At 37.0% G+C, this 25430-nt stretch overlaps 1 protein-coding gene across 3 annotated transcripts in view; it reads right to left on the bottom strand.

Annotated features, from left to right (window-relative positions):
* DYNC2H1 (dynein cytoplasmic 2 heavy chain 1) overlaps positions 1-25430 on the bottom strand; it is a 395598-nt gene that overhangs the window by 228168 nt on the left and 142000 nt on the right. For all 3 annotated transcript variants that reach the window (XM_043892886.1, XM_043892813.1, XM_043892970.1), the window contains 8 exons: positions 14468-14581; positions 13705-13865; positions 12642-12765; positions 11731-11852; positions 6193-6279; positions 3458-3584; positions 1043-1184; positions 318-427 (listed from right to left, as the gene is read on the bottom strand). In XM_043892886.1, coding sequence (XP_043748821.1) covers positions 318-427; positions 1043-1184; positions 3458-3584; positions 6193-6279; positions 11731-11852; positions 12642-12765; positions 13705-13865; positions 14468-14581 — 987 coding nt within the window. The remainder of the gene's footprint in view (positions 1-317; positions 428-1042; positions 1185-3457; positions 3585-6192; positions 6280-11730; positions 11853-12641; positions 12766-13704; positions 13866-14467; positions 14582-25430) is intronic.

Genomic DNA, 25430 nt, shown 5'->3' on the forward strand with positions numbered 1-25430 from the left:
AGATAGAAGAACTATACAGCCAAATAAATCAAGTATCCCTAAAATGTTTCTATTCATATTAGGAAGTTCAATTTAAAATATTTGGCCATCAAAAGAATACCATTTTAATTTATAATTTTATATGAAAGTAAAAATAAATTACACTAAAAACTGAAGAGTTGCTAACTGAATCATAAATGGGTTTTTGTTAGGAAAATATTTTTACTTTTAGGTAACTAAGACTAACTGTGAAAGCCTAAGGATTTTTAAGAAGGTACTTCCTGGAGCAAGCTTCAAAAGAAACATTTCTAATGAGAAAAGTTAAGTAGATTAATTACCTGTAAGATAACAAGAGCATTTTCTATGGAAAGGTCATCTGATGGTAGGCCTTCACTTTTCCAAATTAATTGTTCACTTTCAGTACAAAGAAATCTCCTCAGATCAAATTCTGAAAAATTAAAGGTATAAATGATACTTAATAATAATCTTGTGATTGATGAAGAAAAGAGAATAAAACTATTTAAAATATACTCCAACAGAAGTCCCATGATCATTCTTAATATTCAATCCATTCTTCTGCATTTAATACCAGAAGTTAAAGAGAAAAATTTTTAATGATGCAAAGAAATGAAACAATTGAATTAGTTTTCTTCTATTAAACAAAGGTTTCACAACTATATTAATTTATAAAAAAACACAAAGTTCACAAAGAATTTTGGAATTACTACATCTCATTTTACCATATGAAATCAGTGTAAAAATTAATAAAATGTTTAACTGCATCCACACAATATCAAAATAATTCAGTGCTCTCACTTTCAAAAGTGATTTTAGATGACAAGATTTCAAGATGACAAGATTTCAAAAGTGATTTTAGATGACAAGAGTCATCATAACAGACCAATTCTCAGAACATTCGTAGAATTTAGCAAATCTAAGCACTTATGGTATCCATTAACTTACAGAAAGTTTTCCTAATCTTAAAAAAGTAAAATGACAAAAATAAAAAGATAGGCTTTTCATATACTGAAACTTCAAATTTATGAATTAACTAAATACAAACTTTCAAGACCAGCTGACTTGGTCCATTCTTCCAAACAGATTTTTCTCAGACCCTCAGGAGCAGCAGAAAGATATGTAATAAATGCAGCAGCTAGTTGAGCTCTTTTAGGAAGAGTAGCTAATTCCTCTGTCATCTCTGCAACCTGGAAAAGAGACAGAGAAAGAGATGGATATGTCCTAAGAGGAAAAAAAAAACAGCTTCACAAATTCAAGCTTTGTCTCTAGGAAAAAATCATTCATTGATTTAAAGTAATTACCTATCTTGAATACAATTTTCAAAATGTAAAAATACCAGCAAGACCTTAGATCTTGCTGTGATATTAAAACAATGTATGATATCCCAACATATCTGTAAAGAAGAATATATTCTGTCATTGAAATTTCATAATGATTATAATAAACATCGTGAAATAGCATCACTTTCTAAAAATGATTAAGACACAAAGAGTATGAACAAAGGCAAAAAACAAACATCAAGCAAGGAGACTTTTTTAGAATCATAGAGTGGCTAAAGCGTAAGCCTGCACAGAAAGACCACCAGCAGAGGAATAATGAAAAGATTAAGAGTTGGCTGGAAGAAAGGTGATTTTAAAGTTTTCCCATGCCATGGAAAGCTGCTTCAGTTTTAACCTGTGGTTAATAATGAGCCACTGAAAGTGTTTAAACAGAGCAGTGAGTGGTATAATAAGCCTAGGTTTCAGAAAGATTTCAGCTGACAAAGTATCAACTAGTTAAAGGGTTAGATAGAAGAAAGACAAGGAGAATTCAGGTGAAAAAAGAAAACAAGAGCAGTAAGGATGGAAGACAAATATGAGGGATATATGCAAAGGGATACAAATTAATAAAAGGAGTCTAAGAAAACACATATTTTTCATTTTGATACATAGAAAAAGGATGTCTATGACGCAGGAAAAGAAAAGAAAAGAGATTTGATATGAGAAAAGAAAAAAATTCAGAGGTGCTTGAGTTCCTGAGACAGTTGAAGGCCAATATCTAAGTATAGTTAGAAATAGGAATTTAAAAGTCAGCATTCTAGAAATATACATCTGGTCAAACATCATCATATGGGTTAATATTTTAAAGCCTGTATGAGAAACCCCAGAATATTTGCTGAGAAAGGACCTGACAAGGAGAACACTGAGAGGCAATCAACATTACTGGATGAGCAGCTGAGGATCATTCCATGAGGGAAGGAATCTAACTGGTTAAAGAAAAACAAAATCAAAACAAATGAACAAAGTTGAAATAGAGGATTTCAAAAACAAATAAATGGCCAAAAGTGTCAAATCCTAAGAGGATTGTCTTGGTAAAGGGAAATCCAAGAAAGGCTCTAAAGAGTACTAAATTTTCAATTTCAATTTCAATACTCATTTTTATCACTACCCTTGATGAAAGTAGAAGAGGAGAGTGAAAAAGTTGGCTTAAAACTCAACATTCAGAAAACTAAGGTCATGGCATCTGGTCCCATCACTTCATGGCAAAAGATGGGGAAACAACAGAAACAGTGACAGACTTTATTTGGAGGGGGGGGGTGGCACGCTCCAAAGTCACTGCAGATGGTGATTACAGCCATGAAATTAAAAGACACGCTCCTTGGAAGAAAAGCTATGACAAACCTAGACAGCATATTAAAAAGCAGAGATGTTACTTTGCCAACAAAGGTCCGTCTAGTCCAAGCTATGGTTTTTCCAGTGGTCATGTATGGATGTGAGAGTTGGACTATAAAGAAAGCTGAGCACCGAAGAATTGATGCTTTTGAACTGTGGTGTTGGAGAAGACTCTTGAGAGTCCCCTGGACTGCAAGGAGATCCAACCAGTCCATCCTGAAGGAAAACAGTCCTGTATATTTGCTGGAAGGACTGATGCTGAAGCTGAAACTCCTGTGGCCACTACTTTGGCCACCTGTTGCAAAGAGCTCATTTGAAAAGACCCTGGCGATGGGAAAGATTGAAGGTGGGAGGAGAAGGGGATAACAGAGGATGAGATGGTTGGATGGCATCACCGACTTCATGGACATGAGTTTGAGTAAGCTCTGGGAGTTGGTAATGGACAGGGAAGCCTGGCGTGCTACAGTCCATGGGGTCGCAGAGTTAGACACGACTGAGCGACTAAACTGAACTGAACTGATCTCTCCTAACTAAAAGAGGAACAGGTCACTTTGTCTAAAATCCATTCATATAAAGATATTGTGCTTAAAGATTAATTCACAACAGGGCCATTAATATCTAGATCATTTATCCTAAGCCGGCTGACAGTTAATGGATATTTTTCTTTTTCGTTTTTGTTAACAAATATGTCGTAGATTTCCTGTCTTAAACAATGCCTCTCTATGCCCATGGACTGTATAGTCCATGGGGTTGCAAAGAGTGCAACATGACTGAGCGACTTTCACTTCACTGCATGATCTCAGACAAACCTGTGCATTCCACCTCCTGTGTTCTCTATCGAGCTGATTAATTAAGACTTCTGCAGCTTTAATTGTTTCTTGTGCTTTGCTTACTTCAGCTTCAAGTTTGGCAGCTTCTGAAGTCCTGCTCTGAAATCTATGAAAACATTAAAATTTACTTAAAGACAATCAGATTTAAGACAGATTTAATTAAGTTATGCTTAGGTAGTAAAGTGAGCTTTTATACTAGAATTTTAATTAACTGTAATATTGGTAATATTTGCTTATAAAATATCATTAATATAATAGACATAACACCAATGCTTACATTTAAAGGGGAATATTCTCACAGGGCTGTGATATCCTACTACATTATGCATAAACAACAAAATGACATCCAAAGGTCCTATCATAAGATTGATCTAATTTGTCTTTTCAGTTTTATTTGATTTTATTTAGTCCAGTAAAACTGATGTCAACATCAGAAGAATTTTATATTCTCAAACAATGCACTATCTTTCATCTGCCATGACTGTCAATGAGCTGTTCCATTATCCAGCTCCTTCCTTATACCTACCTCACCCCTCACTCTAACTGCCACAAATACACACCTACCAAAACTACAAATAAAATTTTAAAACTCACCTCAAATATCCATCCCATTACATATATTCTCTCCCTATGTGCCCATTTGCCAAAGTTTAAAACTTCTTTTTAAATTATTTTCCTTAAAAATACTTGTACAGATTTATTATTTACTAAATATAATAGCAGATTCCATATGATTACTTAGTCCTTCAACAAATATGTAAGTGCCTTCAAAATGCCAAAGACTGGGCTTCCCTGGCGGTCCAGTGGTTGAGAATCTGCCTGCTAATCACGGGACACGGGTTCAATCCCTGGTCCAGGAAGATCCCACATGCTGCGAGGCAAGTAATCCTGTGCACCACAACAGCTGAGGTCCCCACACTCTAGAGCCCACAAGCCGCAACCACACCACAACTAGAGAGCAACCCGTGCTAGCTGCAACTGGAGAATACCCACAGACAGCTACGGAGACCCGGCACGGGCATAGATAAATAAATATATAAAAGAGAACACCTAGGATTGTGCTGATTCTAGGAACAGTTCAAAATAAGTGCTGTAATTCTCATTTTATAAATATGGAGACTTGGATCCAAACAGATTATTGCACAGGTCTTGCCAATAGTAAGTAGAGGACCTAAAATTCATATATGGGTGTGCTGCTATTAAGCTGCAGGCCCTCTATTCTTTATTGCCTTTCTAAGTGCCCTATTCTTCCCTCCCCTAGACATAAGACTCTAGGAGTCACGTCCAATATGGCAGCCACATGTGGCTATCTAAATTTAAATTAATTAAAATTAAAAATTCAATTCCTCAGTCATATTATCCACAAAGTCCTCAATCATATTATTCAGAAGGTTTTCATAATAATCCTCCGAAAATACTGGTAATATGATGCAGTGACTAAGAAAAGGAACTTAAAGGAATCAGACAAATATAGGATCTAATGCTTGCTTACTCATTTACTCCTTGTTCAACTTAAGCAAACCTTTCTAATCGTCAGCATTCTAATCGCAAATTATGTGAGAATATCCACCTCTCAGTATTGTTGTAAACGTTAAAAAGATGAATATGCAAAGTGCCTAGGACAACACGTGCAAATGACTAATAAATGGAGTCAACACAAGTAAGCTAACTACTCAATAAATATTTGATAATCACTTTTGTATGATTAAGTCCTGATTCTGAGCATGTAATACTGAAAATAATATATTATTTTCCTTATACCACTCTAATTATATACCAGGAGGGAAATTATGTGATTTCATATCTATATGACTAGTACAAAAAAACATTCAGGAATATTAAAAACGCTGAATTTATAGCTTTCACTACAGCTTTCATTTATGTATATTAAGTAAATATACATAAATGTAAATAGAGATGATTGTTTCCTGACTACATATAGAAAAAATTAATAGATTTTAGTCTAATGGAACTTTCTCTTGGTACAATAATTTGTATTTCTTCCATAAGAAGAAAAGGAAATATAATACATGACTTAAAGAAAGTAGCAAGTGATAACATATGCTATATTTAATGACATGTTTTCCAGTTTTCCAATCTTTACAATTCTTAAATGAAAATGTTTCCATATTTCTATGTCCCATACCAGTATTTTTTTTTTGTCCTATGTTAAAAACAATCACAGGACCAAAGAGGTAAACAAAAGGCTTTAAGATTAATCCCTTTATAAACAGTTTTTAGATTTGAGTATATTTGCATGAAGGAATATTTTTAATACTAAAAAGAGCAAAGCTAAAAAGAAAGAACATTGTTAACACAATCATGTACCATTCATAATTCCAGATTATGGAATAAGTAGTACTGTAGCATCATCTGCAATACAGAAGTCTAAACTGCTGAGGTCAAAATAATAAAGAATTAGGAATACCAAATGTAAACAGTCCCAGCGTTAACACAGCACATTCCCTTCCTCCTGCTCAGTTTTCCATTGCTTGGGAATATACACAGTGATAGCTATACAAACGGAAACTTAAAATGTTTTTGTTCTCATTAAATTTTTTTAAAAAGGAATACACTGTTACCTTACATCATTCACCATTTTAAAGTGATAAATAAAAAAAATTAATATATTAATTATAACAGTTTTTTAAAACTTAAGTATCTATTGAGGTAGGTTTTCAAACATCCAAAATACATTCCAAAACTTAACTTACTTTTCTTTGAGTTCTGATACTTTTTGACCAACAGAATTAAGAAGCTCTTCTAGTTTCCTTTTTCTATCTTCAGTTTTCCTCAAATTTCTAAAATATAATTCAATTTCATAGAAGTCACTCTAGTTATCAAGAAAAAGCAGCAACAGCACTGTAAAATATAATCTTGCAATAAACAAATGACAATGAAAATTGTCAATAATTCACTAGTTTTAATACCTTCATTTAGAATTTTATTTGAAAAGCAATGCTAAGATTAAAAGTGTATTCTCTGACCTAACCACATCACTTCCAGCAATCTACATTTTAAAACACTTCTGCAAACAGATTTCTGGATAAAGATGGTAGAGTAAAAGTATTCATTTATCCTCAATCCCTTCTAAAATCCTACTAAAATGAAACCAAGGGAATAAATAAGACATACAGGCAAAAAGATAAAGACAATGAAAAGTATTAACAAAGAAAATTTGTTAAATATTAACAAAGGAGTAATTTTAATAAAATTTTGAAAGGTGAAAACTAACATACCAAAATGCAAAAAGCCAAAAGTTAAATGACTGCAGGAAGCTATGCCAAAAGAAGAATTCAAAAATGTTCAAAAAATGTAGACAAGTACCTCTGAAGAAAATAAGCTTCAACAGTAGGTGAACTGAGAACTTCCAGATGTGTAAGTAGGATTTAGAAAAGGCAGAAGAACCAGAGATCAAATTGCCAGCATCGGCTGGATCATTAAAAAAAGCAAGATTGCTTTGGGTAGAATAGTCATTTTGACAATATTGATTCTTCCAATCCATGAACACGGTATGTTTCTCCATCTGTTTGTGTCCTCTTTGATTTCTTTCATCAGTGTTTTATAGTTTTCTATGTATAGGTCTTTTGTTTCTTTAGGTAGATATACTCCTAAGTATTTTACTCTTTTTGTTTCAATGGTGAATGGTATTGTTTCCTTAATTTCTCTTTCTGTTTTCTCATTGTTAGTATATAGGAATGCAAGGGACCAAAGCAACCTATAGATTCAATGCAATCCCTATCAAGCTACCAACGGTATTCTTCACAGAACTAGACCAAAGAATTTCACACTTTGTATGGAAATACAAAAAACCTCAAATAGCCAAAGCAATCTTGAGAAAGAAGAATGGAACTGGAGGAATCAACCTGCCTGACTTCAGGCTCTACTACAAAGCCACAGTCATCAAGACTGTATGGTACTGGCACAAAGACAGAAACATAGATCAATGGAACAAAATAGAAAGCCCAGAGATAAATCCACGCACCTATGGACACCTTATCTTCGACAAAGGAGGCAAGGATATGCAATGGAAAAAAGACAACCTCTTTAACAAGTGGTGCTGGGAAAACTGGTCAACTGATTGTAAAAGAATGAAACCAGAACACTTTCTAACACCATACACAAAAATAGACTCAAAATGGATTAAAGATCTAAATGTAAGACCAGAAATTATAAAACTCCTAGAGGAAAGCACAGGCAAAACACTCTCCAACATAAATCACAGCAGGATCCTCTATGACCCACCTCCCAGAATATTGGAAATAAAAGCAAAATTAAACAAATGGGACCTAATGAAACTTAAAAGCTTTTGCACTACAAAGGAAACTATAAGTAAGGTGAAAAGACAGCCTTCAGAATGGGAGAAAATAATAGCAAACGAAGCAACAGACAAAGGATTAATCTCAAAAATATACAAGCAACTCCTGCAGCTCAATTCCAGAAAAATAAATGACCCAATCAAAAAATGGGCCAAAGAACTAAACAGACATTTCTCCAAAGAAGACATACAGATGGCTAACAAACACATGAAAAGATGCTCAACATCACTCACCATCAGAGAAATGCAAAATCAAAACCACAATGAGGTACCATTACACGCCAGTCAGGATGGCTGCTATCCAAAAGTCTACAAGCAATAAATGCTGGAGAGGGTGTGGAGAAAAGGGAACCCTCCTACACTGTTGGTGGGAATGCAAACTAGTACAGCCGCTATGGAGAACAGTGTGGAGATTTCTTAAAAAACTGGAAATAGAACTGCCATATGACCCAGCAATCCCACTCCTGGGTACACACACCGAGGAAACCAGATGTGAAAGAGACACGTGCATCCCAATGTTCATCGCAGCACTGTTTATAATAGCCAGGACATGGAAGCAACCTAGATGCCCATCAGCAGATGAATGGATAAGGAAGCTGTGGTACATATACACCATGGAATATTACTCAGCCATTAAAAAGAATTCATTTGAATCAGTTCTAATGAGATGGATGAAACTGGAGCCCATTATACAGAGTGAAGTAAGCCAGAAAGATAAAGAACATTACAGCATACTAACACATATATATGGAATTTAGAAAGATGGTAACGATAACCCTATATGCAAAACAGAAAAAGAGACACAGATGTACAGAACAGACTTTTGGACTCTGTGGGATAAGGCGAGGGTAGGATGTTTTGAGAGAACAGCATCAAAACATGTATATTATCTATAGTGAAACAGATCACTAGCCCAGGATGGATGCATGAGACAAGTGCTCGGGGCTGGTGCACTGGGAAGACCCAGGGGGATGGAGTGGGGAGGGAGGTGGGAGGGGGGCTTGGGATAGGGAATACATGTAAATCCATGGCTGATTCATGTCAATGTATGACAGAAACCACTACAATATTGTAAAGTAATTAGCCTCCAACTAGTAAAAATAAATGGGGAAAAAAAAAGAAAAAAGCAAGAGAACTCCAGAAAAACATCTAGGTCTGCTTCACTGACTATGCTAAAGCCTTTGACTGCATAGATCACATCAAACTGGAAATTTCTTAAAGAGATGGGGATAGCAGACCACCAGAGCTGCCTCCTGAGAAACCTGTATACAACAGTTAGAACCAGACATGGAACAATGGAACAAAAGACTGTTTCAAATTTGGGAAAGGAGCATGTCAAGGCTGTATATGGTCACTCTGCTTATTTAACTTATAAGCAGACTACATCAGGCTTCCCTGGTAGCTCAGCTGGTAAAGAATCTGCCAGCAATGCAAGAGAACCCCTGTTTCAATTCCTGAGTCAGGAAGATCCTCTGGAGAAGGGATAGTCTACCCACTCCAGTATTCCTGGGCTTCCCTGTTGGCTCAGATGGTAAAGAATCCAACTGCAATGTGGGAGACCTGGGTTCAGTCCCTGGATTGGGAAGATCTGCTGGTGAGGGGCACGGCGACCCACTGCAGTATTCTTCCTTATGCCAGGCTGGATGAAGTACAGGCTGGAAACAAGATTGCCAGGAGGAATATCAATAACTGGGAGAAGTATCAATAACCTCAAATATGCAGATGAGATCACCCTTATGGCAAAAAGTGAAGAGAAATTAAAGAGCCTCTTGATGAAGGTGAAAGAGGAGAGTGAAAAAGCTGGCTTAAAAGTCAACATTCAAAAAACTAAGATCATTGCAACCAGTCTTGCCACTTCATGGCAAATAGATGGGGAAATAATGGATATTATGAGAGACTTTTCTGGGGCTCCAAAATCATTATGGACGGTGACTGCAGCCATGGAATAAAGACGCCTGCTCCTTGGAAGAAAAGCTAGGACAAACCTAGACAGTGTATTAAAAAACAAAGACATCACTTTGCTGACAAAGGTCCGTGTAGTCAAAGCTATGGTTTTCCCAGTAGTCACGCATGAATGTGAGAGTTGGGCCATAAAGAAGGCTGAGCGCCAAAGAACTGATGCCTTTAAACTGTGGTGCTAGATAAGTCCCTAGGACTGCAAGGAGATCAAACCAGTAAATTCTAAAGGAAATCAGCCCTGAATATTCATTGGAAGGACTGATGCTGAAGTTCAAGCTCTAATACTTTGGCCACCTGATGCAAAGAGCTGTCTCACTGGGAAAGACCCTGATGCTGGGAAAGACTGAAGGCAGGAGGAGAAGGGGACGACAGAGGATGAGATGGCTGGATGGCATCACCGACTCAATGGACATGAGTTTGAGCCAACTCTGTGAGTTGGTGAAGGACAGGGAAGCCTGGTATGCTACAGTTCATAGGGTTGCAAATAGTCAGACACTATTGAGGGATTGAATTGAACTGAAATTTCTAGAATTTACTTTTTGTACCTTAACAGTATTCCTTTACAAAATTTTGCTGTTTCTAAAGGAACTTCTCCCACTTTATCTATCCAACAACTTAATAGTAGGAAAAAAGTGAGTTCATTCTGCTAACCACCTTTTAAATGCTTTTTCTTCATGTTTTTGTTCTGTTTAACTCTTCATTTATTCATTTTTCCTTTTTCTCTAGTGATAAACAGTAACAATACTGTGTTACTTTCAAGTGTACGGCACAGTGATTTCTCTAATGATATACAGTTGAAATACTGTGTTACTTTCAGGTGTATAGCACAGTGATCCAGTTATTTTTTGCAAATTATATTCCATTTTAGGTTTATATGATATTGAATAATGTCCTGTGCTATATAATAAAACCATTTTCTTACTTATTTTATGTATAATTATTTGTCTTTTAATAATATACTCCTAATCTATAAATACTGCTGCACCCCAGTGCAATAACAGAACCAGATGCATGTAGGATCATGCATCTGCTCCTGTTACTGCATGGCAACAGAAAGGGAGAAGGTGGAAATGGTAACAGATTTCCTCTTCTTGGGCTCTAAAATCACTGTAAATGGTGACTGCAACCATGAAATCAGAAGATGTCACAGCTTGGCAGGAAAGTGATGAGGAACCTAGACAGACTGTTGAAAAGCAGAGACATTACTCTGCTGACAAAGGTCCGTGCAGTCAAGGCTATGGTCTTCCCAGTGGTCACGTAGAGCTGTGAGAGCTGGACCATAAAGAAGGCAGAGCACCAAAGAATTGATACCTTTGAACTTTGGTGCTGCAGAAGACTCCTGAAAGTCCCTTGGAAAGCAAGGAGATCAAACCTGTCAATCTTAAGGGAGATCAACCCTGAATACTCGTTGGAAGGACTGATGCTGAAGCTGAAGCTCCAATATTTTGGTCATCTGATGTGAACAGACGACTCACTGGAAAAGTCCCTGATGCTGGGAAAGATTGAGGGCAGAAGGAGAAGAGGGCACCGGAGGATGAGATGGCTGGATGGCGTCACTGATGCAACAGACAAGAACTGGGGCAGACTTCAGGAGAAGATGAGGGGCAGGAGGCCTGGAGTGCTGCAGGCCACGGGGCCACAAAGCATCGGACATGACTGGGCTGCTGAACAACAACCATCCAGTTATGTACAAGTCTTTCTTGCAAGTTTGGTTATCTGGCTCTTCTGCCAGTTTCTAATTAGTTTTCCATAGTAATAGTTCCCGTGGAGATGTGTTTATGACGTGTCTGTGGTTTGGGTGAGGTAAGCTCTACATTCTCCACTCCATTATCTGGATCTACATTCTTAATTTGTATTTAAATGACTCAGTGTTGTCAGCTGCCTTTTTACATACAGACAAAAATAAATCCTATTAATATGTCATCAATTGATGAAAATGAAGGTTAGGGTTGTTTATATTTTATATTTAACTTACGATTCCAATCCTGCCTGTTCAGTTTCCAAAGGCTGGATTCGTTCCAGGACATGGGAGTACTGGACATTGGCTTTAACCCAGGCAGCTAAGGGAGCGGCTGCAGTGCTGGCCCGCTTAGCATTCTGAAAAAGCACATCGGAAATTATCCCACATCCTGACTTCATTTGGAATAAAGGCAAGGTTAACTCCAGTGTATCTTCTTTAAGCATTTGTTTAACAATTTCACCCAAATAACGAAGTTTTTGGTTTACGGCAAAAATAAAAATAAAGTGAATTGCTATTTTGATTAAGTAAAAAATATATAAACCATTTTTCCTTAAGAACAAATCTTTTTGAACCACATACAATCTTTAATATAACTCTATCATTCTATTGACATAAATAATTATTAGCCACATTTGTAATGAATACATGTGCCATCCACAACAATCTTCAAGCATCATTTCTTTCTCTTCAATACAAAGAATAGATCTTTATTAGATAAAAGCACTGTTGAAACAACTGCGACTGGCATCAAAGAAGTACAGGGCATTTTGAATAAAAGATCTAAAAAAGATAAGAACCATGAAATTTAAACTGTTTTCTGAATTAGATATAAGCATTCCAACAGACAGATGTGTTATTATATGACTAATATATAAGAAGAAATAAAAGCATACAGGCAAATTGGAAGTTATGACTGTTTAGGAACTTACCAATGAGAGCAGATCGTAACACTCAAACACCACGTAAGATAATAAACCTGTCTCCAACCTTCTAGATTCTAGTTTACCCAATACTTACAACTTATTATAAAAAACTTTTACTTTTTTAAGTAAACTAAAAAACAAATAATGTAAACCATCACATTTTGACAAGAAGAATATAATAAGAGTATGGAAAGGGAATTTAAGGTTATCTGTTAAAATTACCTTTGGATCAAAAGATCCTTTATTTTTAAAAAGAAGTTCCTCAACACTCTCCCTTATTTCCTTTGGAATATTTCGTGCATCAAAGGTTGCTATGTCTTCTCGCACACCTCTCTTTGCAAGGAAGCTAGAAATAAAGTATATTAATTCAAATGAGGCTAAATATAGTTTGCTATTTTTAACAAAAATATCAATTTAACAGAGTGATATATACAATACTTTCAATCTATTAGTTAACCAAAGAACAGAGTACTGTTAAAGTGCTTAAGTTTCTAAAGTAACACTACTTCATTGTTTTTTATACACAAGGAGCTCCAGAAAGATACACAACAATTTTTCTAAGGTTCTGTGAATACACTGAAGCAATACAATGAAGGAATTATAACACTGAACTCCATCCACAGCCCTTTATGTGAACTCCTGAGAAACTAATACATTATAGGATATGCAGGAAAATATTCTGACTCCTTTATAAGAAAGATATTTTAAGTGCTCTCTCAATTTAAATCTCCCTCATTTCAGATTGGGAAAAAACTCTACTATCAGAATGAATACCAGCACAAACTATAATGCCATTGCTATACTGCGAAATCTAAAGCTCCACAGTATACACTGAGTTAACAATCAGCCTTCTCTCCTCTGTTTACATCTCTTTTATATTTTCATGGGGCTCTCACTTGCTCTCTGTGTCTCTCTGCCTCTGCCAAGAGTGAAAGACAGACTCTTTGAGAACAGTGACTATATTTTCTTCATCAGACCACCACAGTAAAAACATTACTCTGTTCCACATGAGGACTAAATCAATATTTACGTTTATTAAGATGTTCTTAAATACTTTAAGGCATTCATCTTCTCCTTTGACACTTTTAACAATCACTTATAGAGAAAGGAAAACATAGTTCTTGAAATATGATTACATAGACCATCCTGAAATATTAGGGGAAAGTGTATAACCCCATACTATGATGAAGTTCAGTTTGAGAAACAATATAAGAAATAATAAAAATCTGAAAGAATGTATAATTTATTCATGAAATAACATTTTTTCACAAATTCAAAAACTTACCTTTTCATGCTCACCCAAGATGTGTCAAAGATACCCATTAATCTCAAAACACCTTCAAGAATGTCTCTGATTACATCAGGAGGCATACGCAGGGAACGGATTTCTGAAAGAGATTCTGGTTTAATGTTTCCAACTGCTAGTTTAGCTTCATTGACGAGAGGCTAGAAAACAAAAAGGGTATTTATACCTTCAAAAAATATATATGGAAATATGCTAACTCTTTACAAATTATCAAATATTGTCATTTTATTTCAAATAACTAGTTATTAATACCCTTTCTCTTCCAATATAAAAATGCTCTAAAACACACAAAGAACAAAATGTTCAAGTGGGGAAAGCTGGAGTTTCTGCCACCATAACCGCCACAGTCTAATTTGGAAAATCTAATCTGTTTTGAGACAATCTGCCATTTTCAAGGGATCCTTTCTTTTCTAATACTTGCTTGCTTATTTAATCAAGTCTCAAGGAAAAAAAAAAAAAGCCTAAGAGTTTGTCTTAATTTATCTACAAAATATTTTTTCTTCTACAGTGTAAACAATATGATTCATGGAAAACAAAGATTGTTTTTAACAACCATCAGCTAATTCGGTTACTTCTAGCAGACTTGTCTTCCTGTTTCTCTTTTTCGTAGACAGTATTAAGTGAAAGCCACACTGGTAATACTATTAGGAAATAACTTATGCAAATAATGTTTAAACTCCAATGTAAAGTTGAAAATCAAAACTATAAATGGTTCTTACAGTATTTCCTATTTTTATCTTACCTGTACTTCTTTTAACTCATCATCAATTTTGTTCTTCCTTTCTTCAATTTTAATGACTTCTTCTGCTATTTTGTGCTTCAGTCTTTCAAGTTCTGTCTTTTGCTCACTAGCATCCTACAGGAATATTTAAGCAGCATTCCAATTGATTTTAATGCACTCAACATTTAAAAGCATAATACCAAAAATGTTATTTTAAAATAGCACTATTATACGCTTTTCTAATATTAATTGACATGAGAGTTTCTAACATGCCTAGGAAACTAATGCTATAATTTACTCTATATTTCTATTAGGAAATATGCTTTAATTTTTCTGAATAGCAAAGCAATAAATGCTTACTATATAAAAATCAAACTGTCAGAAATGCATAATTTAGAAAATGATCATAATAATATACATTTAACACTTTTGACAACCCCAGGGAAATACTATTATGCTCATTTCATAAACAAGAAAACTGAAAATAGAAGTCTTCTCTAATTCTAACAGTAGAATAGTAATAATTCTTAGAGACAAGCTATACTATTCTAGAACTTGTTTCTATATTTTAGACAAAAATTAATTGAAATTATTATAAATATGCCAATATATGAACAAAAATTAGTTAAGATTCAAAGAACAATGATATATTAATAACACATGATGTTTTTACTCATGAACTTAAAAATCAAGAGTCCCACATATATAAACATGCTTTAACATTATGAAGGTTTGTATTTATTTATACTATCAAAAAAACAAGGAGGAAATCTGTCAAGAAACCTTCCAAAAGTTCTAACAACAGAAGTCCTCAACCATATTATAATCATCCAAGGAGTTTTAAGAATAACGTTTGGCGTCCTTTCTACACTTATTGTAACAATTATATCACATTACATACATAAACAGAATCATTATCTTGTACACTTGAAACTAATAAAGGAGTGTGAGTCAATTATATCTCAATTAAATAAAAATGAGACCGGAGTCCTCTCCCTCTCTATCTCTCTACCTGACCTGGAAGAAACAAATTTGCTGTTTAAGCTGGCAACAACAACAAAACTAACGCCTTGCGTCCTATTGCCTTATCCTTCAGGTACCTGACACATGAACTCAGTTAAAACTTTCTACATTCCACAAATGTTTCTACCTGTGTATCTCTGCTACCAGTCCTCAAAGGGGAAAGTTCTTTTCTCCATCTCCACAGTATCAAAATATTCCCTAAAGGCCCTACTCATGTGCTTCATGTTTTATTAACCTACTTTTCCAATTATAAGTTACAGCTATTCTGAATATGTACAGCATTTAATATGTGTGTTCTTTCTTTATGTCACGAACCAAGACTAGCAAGCTTTAAAAGTCACACGGTGTGGTGAACTTGTGGATGAGGGGGGAGGGGCAGACAGGGACTTTGGAAAGATCCTGACACATTGCTATATTTACAATGGATAAGCAAAAGGACCTACTGTAAGCACATGGAACACTGCTCAATGCCAGCCTGGATGGGAGAATGGATACAGGTATATGTATGGCTGAGTCCCTTTGCTGCTCACCTGAAACTACCACATTGTTGATTGGCTATATCTTAATACAAAAGGCTTTTGGTGTCAACAAAATTAAAACCAAGAAAAAAAAAGTCGCACAATTCAGTATAAGTCTCTCTATGCCATCAGTTCAGTTCAGTTCAGTCGCTCAGTTATGTCCAACTCTTTGCGACCCCATTGACTGCAGCATGCCAGGCCTCCCTGTCCATCACCAATTCCCAGAGTATACCCCAAACCCATGTCCATTGAGTCGGTGATGCCATCCAACCATCTCATCCTCTGTCGTCCCCTTCTCCTCCTGCCTTCAATGTTTCCCAGCATCAGGGTCTTTTCCAATGAGTCAGCTCTTCGCATCAGGTGGCCACAGTATTGAGGTTTCAGCTTCAGCATCAGTCCTTCCAATGAACACCCAGGACTGATCTCCTTTACGATGGACTGGTTGGATCTCCTTGCAGTCCAAGGACTCTCAAGAGTCTTCTCCAACACCACAGTTCAAAAGCATCAATTCTTCAGTACTTAGCTTTCTTTATAGTCCAACTCTCACATCCATACATGACCACTGGAAAAACCATAGCCTTGACTAGATGGACCTTTGTTGGCAAAGTAATGTCTCTGCTTTTTAATATGCTATCTAGATTGGTCATAGCTTTTCTTCCAAGGAGTAAGCATCTTTTAATTTCATGGCTGCAATCACCATCTACAGTGATCTGGAAGCCCGGAAAAAATAAAGTCTCTCACTGTTTCCACTGTTTCCCTAACTATTTGCCTTGAAGTGATGGGAGCAGATGCCATGATCTTAGTTTTCTGAATGTTGAGCTTTAAGCCAACTTTTTCACTCTCCTCTTTCACCTTCATCAAGAGGCATTTTAGTTCCTCTTCACTTTCTGCCATAAGGGTGGTGTCATCTGCATATCTGAGGTTATTGGTATTTCTCCCGGCAATCTTGATTCCAGCTTGTGCGTCTTCCAGCCCAGCATTTCTCATGATATACTCTGCATACAAGTATGCTTATATTAATAAGCAGGGTGACAATATACAGCCTTGACATACTCATTTTCCTATTTGGAACCCATCTGTTGTTCCATGTCCAGTTCTAACTGTTGCTTCCTGACCTGCATACAGGTTTCTCAAGAGACAGGTCTGATGGTCTGGTATCCCCATCTCTTTCCGAATTTTCCACAATTTGTTGTGATCCTCACAGTCAAAGGCTTTGGCATAGTCAATAAAGCAGAAATAGAATTTTTCTGGAACTCTCTTGCTTTTTCAATGATCCAGTGGATGTTGGCGATTTGATCTCTGGTTCCTCTGCCTTTTCTAAAACCAGCTTAAACACACTTATGTATAAAATAACAAATAGAAATGTCATCCATTTATCACTGAGCAAAATTATTAACTTATAATACAAGATGCAGAGTTATTTTTCTAGGTCTAATCTAGGTAATACAATTAGCTACAGTCTTAGAAATATCTCTTCCCAGAACAGCCCAGAGAAAAGAGTAGCATAGTACACAATGTATCTTAATAATATTCACTAGTTTGGAAGTACATAGGCCCACAGAGTACTGAATATTTTCCTTTTTTAATATACAGTATCAATGATATTATCTTTTATGGGGTTTTTACTGTTTTTCAAATTACTATTTAAAGGTAAGTAATCCAAAAGTATTCCAACTGCAACAACATAAGAATATGAAACAAAGCTTTCAATTTCCTAAGGGAAAAAAACAATATTTGATAGATATTTTTACAATAAAAATGACTAGCAGCTTTAGATAAGTAGTTATATTACTTTGCTTCTAAAATTCCTTGAGAAAAAAATATGCTAAAGTTTTACAGTATAAAAATTAAATTGATTTTCTGATCTGTTACTTCCAGGTCAGGTAGTCTATAAATCTATATTGTAAACACTGAATGTGTACATAATCGTCAGTAATCTCAGAATACTAATGCTTCTGAAGATTTCCCATCAGTCAGCAAATTAATTCTGACATGCCGGGTGAAATCTTGCTTTTGCCATTCGATTCAGCCCAGAAACCCTCTTGTGAAGTTCGCAGACAATAAACTTCCTTTCCATGCTCATAAAGCTTTTGTGCGTAAGAACTAAGTATAAAGCAATCATGTAAGAAAAAATAATAATAAGACATGTTCAAGAAAAAGAAAACTTCATAAAGTTCCCTCTGAGAGCTAGCTGTAGATGCTGCGACAACAAGGGGCACTACTGCCAAAAGGAAATACCTGGAGATTGTTTTACATCTCCTGAGAAACAGTGTAACAGAGATGAAAAACTGGAGGGTTAAAAGGCACACTGTAAGAAATTGTGAAGAAAGCAGAACAAATATAAAGGGAGAAAATATAAGAAAGTTAGAGAACCAGACTAGGAAGTCCAAAGCCCAAATAAGAATTCTAAAAAGCAAGAACAGAGAAATAAAGGAAAAGGAATTATCAATAAAATAATTTAAGGAAATTTCCCAGAACTAAAGGAGGCAAATATTTAGGTAGTAAGAACTCACACTGGACACAAAGGATGAAAATAAACCTAAACCAAGGCAAATCACTGTAACTTTAGAACAATGAAAAACCAAGATGTAAAAGATTCCAAGAGAGGGGGAAAAAAAAAACAGGTTATCCAAACACAGATCAGCAATTAAAATAGTGTTTTAATCACCAACAACGAAGCTAGAAGAAAATGGAACAATGCCTTCAAAATCCAAAGAAAACATAAATATTCCAGCCTAGAATACTATTCCTAGCACACAACCAACCAACCAAGAACACAGCAGAACATTCATATACATGAGATCTCAAAATTACCTTCCATGTACCCTTTCTCCAAAAGCTTCTGGGGCCAGGCTCCAGACATGAGTGAGTAGACCAAGATGGTAAAGAAGGATCGCAGGACAGCAACTGAGGCCAGGCAGAGAAAGAAGCAAGCCACCAGCCTCCAGGAGAGAGCGCTACAGGGGGCTGAGGAAAGCTATAAGACAGCTGAGGCTTCGGGACGTCTTCACAGAATATTTAGAACACATTTTTAAATAGGCAATTTATGGAGTAAATTACCACTTCCCTTCCCAACTATCAGAAGTCAGGGGAAAAAAGTTGTTCCTCTGAGAAATTAAGTCAAAGAAACTCAGGATTTGGAATTACCAGGCTAAGAACTACAAAGCTAAGGTCGAGAACAAGAGTTGCATACGAAAAACAAGGGCATCACATTTCGTTGTTGATTAATGATGTTGAGTATCTTTTCCCATATTTGTGAAACATATGACCCCTTTATATAAGTCTTTTTTCATTAAAGGCCGGTGGAAATCTTTTGCGTATTTGCAAACTGATTTGTTAGTTTTATTAGTATTGAGTTGTAATCATTTCTGTACATGTTGGAAACAAGTTTTTTTTTTTTTATCAAATACACATTTGTAAATATTTTCTCCCAGTCTATGACCTGCTTTTTCATTTTCTTTTTTAATTTCTATGAGGTGCAATTTGTCATTTATTTTCCTATTCTACTTTGGTATAATATCTAAGAAATACCCACTTTACCCAACATCATAAACATTTTCTCCCTAATTCTCTTCTGAAGTTTTATAATTTTATGCTGTACATTTAGGTCTATATTTCATGTCAAGTTATTTTTCATATGTCTCAGGTTTTTTTCCTGTCTTCATGGATATCTAAATATTCCAGTACCACTTCTTAAAAGGATCATCCTTTCCACATTTAAATGATATTGTTGCATGAAATTAATTGACCATGTATATGTGAGTCTGTTTCTGGATTCCATAGTGTTCTGATAATCACTGGGCTTACCATTACACCAGTGTTATCCTACCTTGACTACTCTAGGTTTATAGTAAGTCTTCATATCATAAGCCCTCCAACTTTGTTACTTTTAAGATTTTCTATGCCATTTACTTTTATTGAGATATATACACTAGTCTGAAAAACACTGAAATTAATTTAAATAAAAGAGGCATTAGACTTGAAGTAAGGTTAACATCACCCACATGGAGATGGTGAAACATATTTAAGACACAATCATGGATGTAAAACTAACAGAATTTAAGGATTCTTTAGATGCATGGATTAAGGGAACAGAAGTCTAACACAGTTTATAAATTCTGTTTTAAACAATTAGCTATATTGTAGTGCCATAACTAAGAAAATGAATATAGGAAAGGAAATAATGAGTTTAGTTTTGAACCTGTTTTGAATTGTAAGGCTTATAGGATTTTCAAGAAGACGTATCTAACAGGTTACTGATTATTTGAGTCTGAAGTTCAGAGGAGGAATAGGGCTAAAGGACAAAAAATTATGGACTTAGTGGTAGTCAGTAAGTAATCAGTACCAAAAAGGAAGGTAATGGGCAAAAGCATACAGAAAAGGTAGGCAAATGTAAACGAGTATCTTGGCAAGGGGGAACAAGATGACGGAGGAGTGGGTGGACATGGAGTACCTCTCTCTCCACGGATACGTCAGGAACACACCTTCAGACACAGAAGTGCATGCAGAACAACAGCTGAGAGCGGACAGGAGTACCTGACCAGCGGAAAAGAACATATAGAACCACGCAAAACTCAAGAGGATGAAGGAACTGGGGGAAAAACAGGAGTGTTAGTAGGACTGAACCTGCCTTCAGCAGGTAGGGGAACTGAAGCAGGGGTCTGATCCCCACACTGGGGCAACTGTCTGAGTCAGAGGAGAAACATTTAAGGTTGAGAGTGAAACAGCTCATCTGTGGCAGCCTAAAAGGAATGAGAATCAGACAGTCCTTGCCACAGTCATACATACCCTGGACAGGAATGCAGGTCCCCTGGAAGGCGCAGCAGCTGGGAGCTGGAGTTTAGGGACTGTGGAGCAATCCCAGGGCGAGGGCTGCTGTTGACTGCAGAGAGACGGACCCAGGGGATGTGAGGGAGCAGACTGTGGAGGAAAGCCAGGCAGCCATGGAAGCAAGGCGATACTGCTGAGTCACACGTAGGGGGTGGAGCCATCACCATAGCCTCTCTCTCGCCACAGGCCAGCAGCCACAGCTGAACAATAGAGAGGCTGGCCCATCAATCGCCTGAGGCACTGAACTACAGAGTAGCACCCCACCCAGGGTGCCCCTTTAAGTGCTTGATGAGCCAAACTACAGCGTAGGACCCTACCCAAGGGGGCCCCTCTCTGTGCCTGACGCCTGGAACAACAGAGGAGGACCCCAGGCAAGGGAGCCCTCTAAGTACCTGAACGGGCAGAGCTACAGAGAAAAACTGGCCAAAGAGGCCTTCTGATCGCCAGCTACAAGAGGCTCGAAAAAAGACTCTTATAGGGCCATAACTCCTGCAGCTGAGGCAGGCCGTGTCCCTGCACACTTGGCACCACCAGGGTCCCCACAAGCCAAGAAGCTGAGCCAACTTCATGTTCAACCCTCACTGGGGCAGAGCAGCCACAGGCAAAAAAAGTCTTGCACCTATGCATGCAGGGTCATTTCGATTATATCCACCTCTGCAATGCTGTAGACTCTAATTGCCAGACTGCTCTGTCGGGGGGTTCTTGAGGCAAGAACACTGGAGCATATTGGCCAACAGTGGTTGCCATACCCGTCTAGAGTGCTCTATTTCCTGCTGCCCTAGCCACCAACTCCCCTGAGTACCTGGTGCTGCCAGAACCACTGTGACCCAAGCAACTGCACCACCTCCACACCTGGCCCTCACTGGGGCAAACCCAAGTCCTTCAGGGCAGCCTCAGGAGCAAACCCCAGTGGACGCCCCACATGCAGAGGTGGACATAAAACCACAACTGAAACCCAGGGGCAGTGTGGCTAAGGAAGAAGACCCCAAAACCTTCCCACCAGCTGTACAAGCTGCAGATTAAATCCACACGATCAACTAGGCAGACTCTGTCTGTGGAATATATAAAAGGTCACTGAGAGCTCCCACGAAAGAAAACACACTAGTTCTGATAGCTGTGGACATGGGAGGCAAGAACACACAGGAGTAGGACCAGATTAGAGTCTGAGCTGCCCCCACAGCAGGTCCAGAGGCCAGCACAGTGATGGAGGGTATCCTAGGGAGGTGACGTGGACTGTGATTCCCGGCTCGGGAAAGATCTCTGACAGCAGTGACTCAAGAAAAACACTTATTACTCTTATTTTTTCACTGTTCTGTAGATGCTTTCGTATATTTTTTTCTTTTTTAATTCCTTGTTTTATGCCCCCCTCTGATGTAGTTCTCAATTTTATTTGCACTAGGAAATCAAATTAAGTTTCTGAGCTTCTTTTTTCTTCTCAGTCACATTTTTTATTGTTTTTATAAAACACTGGCTCTATGATGGTTTGCAGTTCTGTGGATATTTTCTTCTTTTCTTTTTAATTTTCATTTTTAACTTTTTAAATCTATTCTTATTTTTTCTAAGTTTCTTCCTTTGTTTGATTTTCCTACTGTTCTTTTCCCCTTGCAGTTAATCTTTAATGTATATAAACCTCTAGGTACCTCTATTTAACTTTGTATATCTATTGTTTCTTACCTTTCCTCTCAACATATTTTTTAGTTTTATTTTCACTACCAATATCTGAACTGTGAACTTCCAGATGTTCTAGCTGGTTTTAGAAAAGGCAGAGGAACCAGAGATCAAATTGCTAACATCTGCTGGATCACTGAAAAAGCAAGATGGCTCCAGAAAAACATCTATTTCTGCTTTATTGATTATGCCAAAGCCTTTGACTGTGTGGATCACAAGAAACTGTGGAAAATTCTGAAAGAGATGGGAATACCAGACCACCTGACTGCATCATGAGAAACCTGTATGCAGGTCAGGAAGCAACAGTTAGAACTGGACATGGAACAACAGACGGGTTCCAAATAGGAAAAGGAGTACGTCAAGGCTGTATATTGTCACCCTGCTTATTTAACTTCTATGCAGAGTATATCATGAGAAACGCTGGGCTGGAGGGAGCACAAGCTGGAATCAAGATTGCTGGGAGAAATATCAATAACCTCAGATATACAGAGGACACCACCCTTATGGCAGAAAGTGAAAAAGAACTAAAGCGACTCTTGATCAAAGTGAAAGAGGAGAGTGAAAAAGTTGGCTTAAAGCTCAACATTCAGAAAATTAAGATCATGGCATCTGGTCCCATCACTTTATGGATAATAGATGGGGAAACAGTGGAAACAGTGGCAGACTTTATTTTTCTGGGCTCTAAAATCACTGCAGATGGTGACTGCAGCCATGAAATTAAAAGATGCTGACTCTGTAGAAGGAGAGTTATGACCAACCTAGACAGCATGTTAAAAAGCAGAGACATTACTCTGCCAACAAAGGTCCATCTAGTCAAGGCTATGGTTTTTCCAGTGGTCATGTATGGATGTGAGAGTTGGACTATAAAGAAAGCTGAGTGCCAAAGAATTGATGCTTTTGAACTGTGGTGTTGGAGAAGACTCTTGAGAGTCCTTGGACTGCAAGGAGATCCAGCCAGTCCATCGTAAAGGAGATCAGTCCTGGGTGTTCATTGGAAGGACTGATGTTGAAGCTGAAACTCCAATACTTTTGCCACCTGATGCAAACAGCTGACTCAGGAAAAGACACTGATGCTGAGAAGGATTGAGGGCAGGAGGAGAAGGGGACGACAGAGGATGAGATGGCTGGATGGCATCACTGACTCTATGGACATGGGTTTGGATGGACACCGGGAGTTGGTGATGGACAGACAGGCCTGGCGTGCTGCAGTTCATGGGGTCGCACAGGCTCGGACATGACTGAGCGACTGAACTGAACTGATTCCCCAACTAGCAACTTGCTTTAATTTTGTCTTCCAGTTTGTGCTTTACTTACTTCCGTTACTAACAGGTAGAAATAACTTTTTGTTTCCTTTGTTCGCCAGGTCAATCTATTGTACTTTATTTTTTTGGATTGTTTTGATTTTGCATATGGGTGTATAGGTATATGTGTATATTCAGCCACACTTTTTATCATCATAAACATCTGCCTCTATTTTGGGCTTTTGCGGTTCTATGGGGTTTCCTTTTTTTTTTTTTTCTTTCTCCTTTTCTTTTCTCTCTCTTTTTTTTGTTTTGTTTTGTTTTGTTTTGTTTTTCTTTTTCTTTTTTTTTTTATTAGTTGGAGGCTAATTACTTCACAACATTTCTCTTTTATATAATTGTAATTTTTTTATTTTTAAAACCTACTATATTTTTTCCCCACTTAATCCTTTGTTCGTCTTTCCTACTGATCTTTTCCCCTTGCAGTTAATCTTTAAAGCACATAAATCTTCTTTATCTACCTCTATTTATCTTTGCGTATCAATTCTTTCTTTATTTTCCTCTCAACATACTTGTTAGTTTTGTTTTCATTGCTTTATTCTCTACTTGGTACCTTGCTTTAGTTTTGTTTCCCAGTTTGTGCTGTAGATAGTTTTGTTCTTAATAGAAAATATAATTTTTTATTTCCTCTGTTCACTGGATCAATCTAGTGTACTTTATTTTTGTTGGACTGTTTTGAATTTGCTCATGGGTGTATATGGACATGTGCATATTCCATTATTATAATTATTATTTGCCTGATTTTCTAACTGCCATTTGTCTGGGGTTATTCTTTGGTTTCTTGTTTTGGAGTATTTGTTTTAATCTCACCTAATGCTATAGCAAACCACATGTTCCTGACCAGAGATCAAGCCCTGAGCCTTTGGAGTGGGAGCACTAACTCCAAGACTCTGGACTACCAGAGAACTGACCCTAGGGAGTATCAAATAGTGAGAACTCACACGAAGGAAATGACTTGAATGCAAGACCCGGCATCACCCAACCACCAGTAGCATCCTGTGCAGGAGGCCTCATCTAAACAACAAACAAAACAAAAATACAAACCCAATAATCACCATACAGGATTACCATCTCTCTCAACCTTGCCCATCAGAGGAAAAACAAACAAACAAAAAAATTCAGCACAAATCTCACCCTATACAAAGCTTACACAAATCACTGAACCAACCTTAGGAAGGCTGAAACAAAGAGGAAGAGAGAAATCAAACGTGAAGTTTGGGAAAAGGAGACCTCAAACACAATAATTAAAAAAAAAGAAAATGAAAAGGCAGAAAAATACTACACACACAAATGAAGGAACAAACAGGAAACATAGAAATTCAAACAAATCAAGAGGAAACAGGCAAACTACCTGAAAAAGAATTCAGAATAATGATAGTAAAGATGATCAAAAACCTTGAAAGCAAAATGGAGAAATGCAAGAATCAATTAACAAATACCCAGAAGGATTAAAGAATAAACATACAAACAACACGGTTACTGAAATTAAAAATACTCTAGAAGGAACCAATAGCAGAATATCTGAAGCAGAAGAATGAATCAGTGAGCTGGAAGATAAAATGGTGGAAGTAACTTCTGAAGAGCAGAATAAAGTAAAAAGAATGAAAAGAATGGAAGATAGTCTCAGAGACCTCTGGGACAATA

This window comes from Cervus elaphus, chromosome 1 (assembly GCF_910594005.1).
Source record: "Cervus elaphus chromosome 1, mCerEla1.1, whole genome shotgun sequence".
NCBI classification, from domain to species: domain Eukaryota; kingdom Metazoa; phylum Chordata; class Mammalia; order Artiodactyla; family Cervidae; genus Cervus; species Cervus elaphus.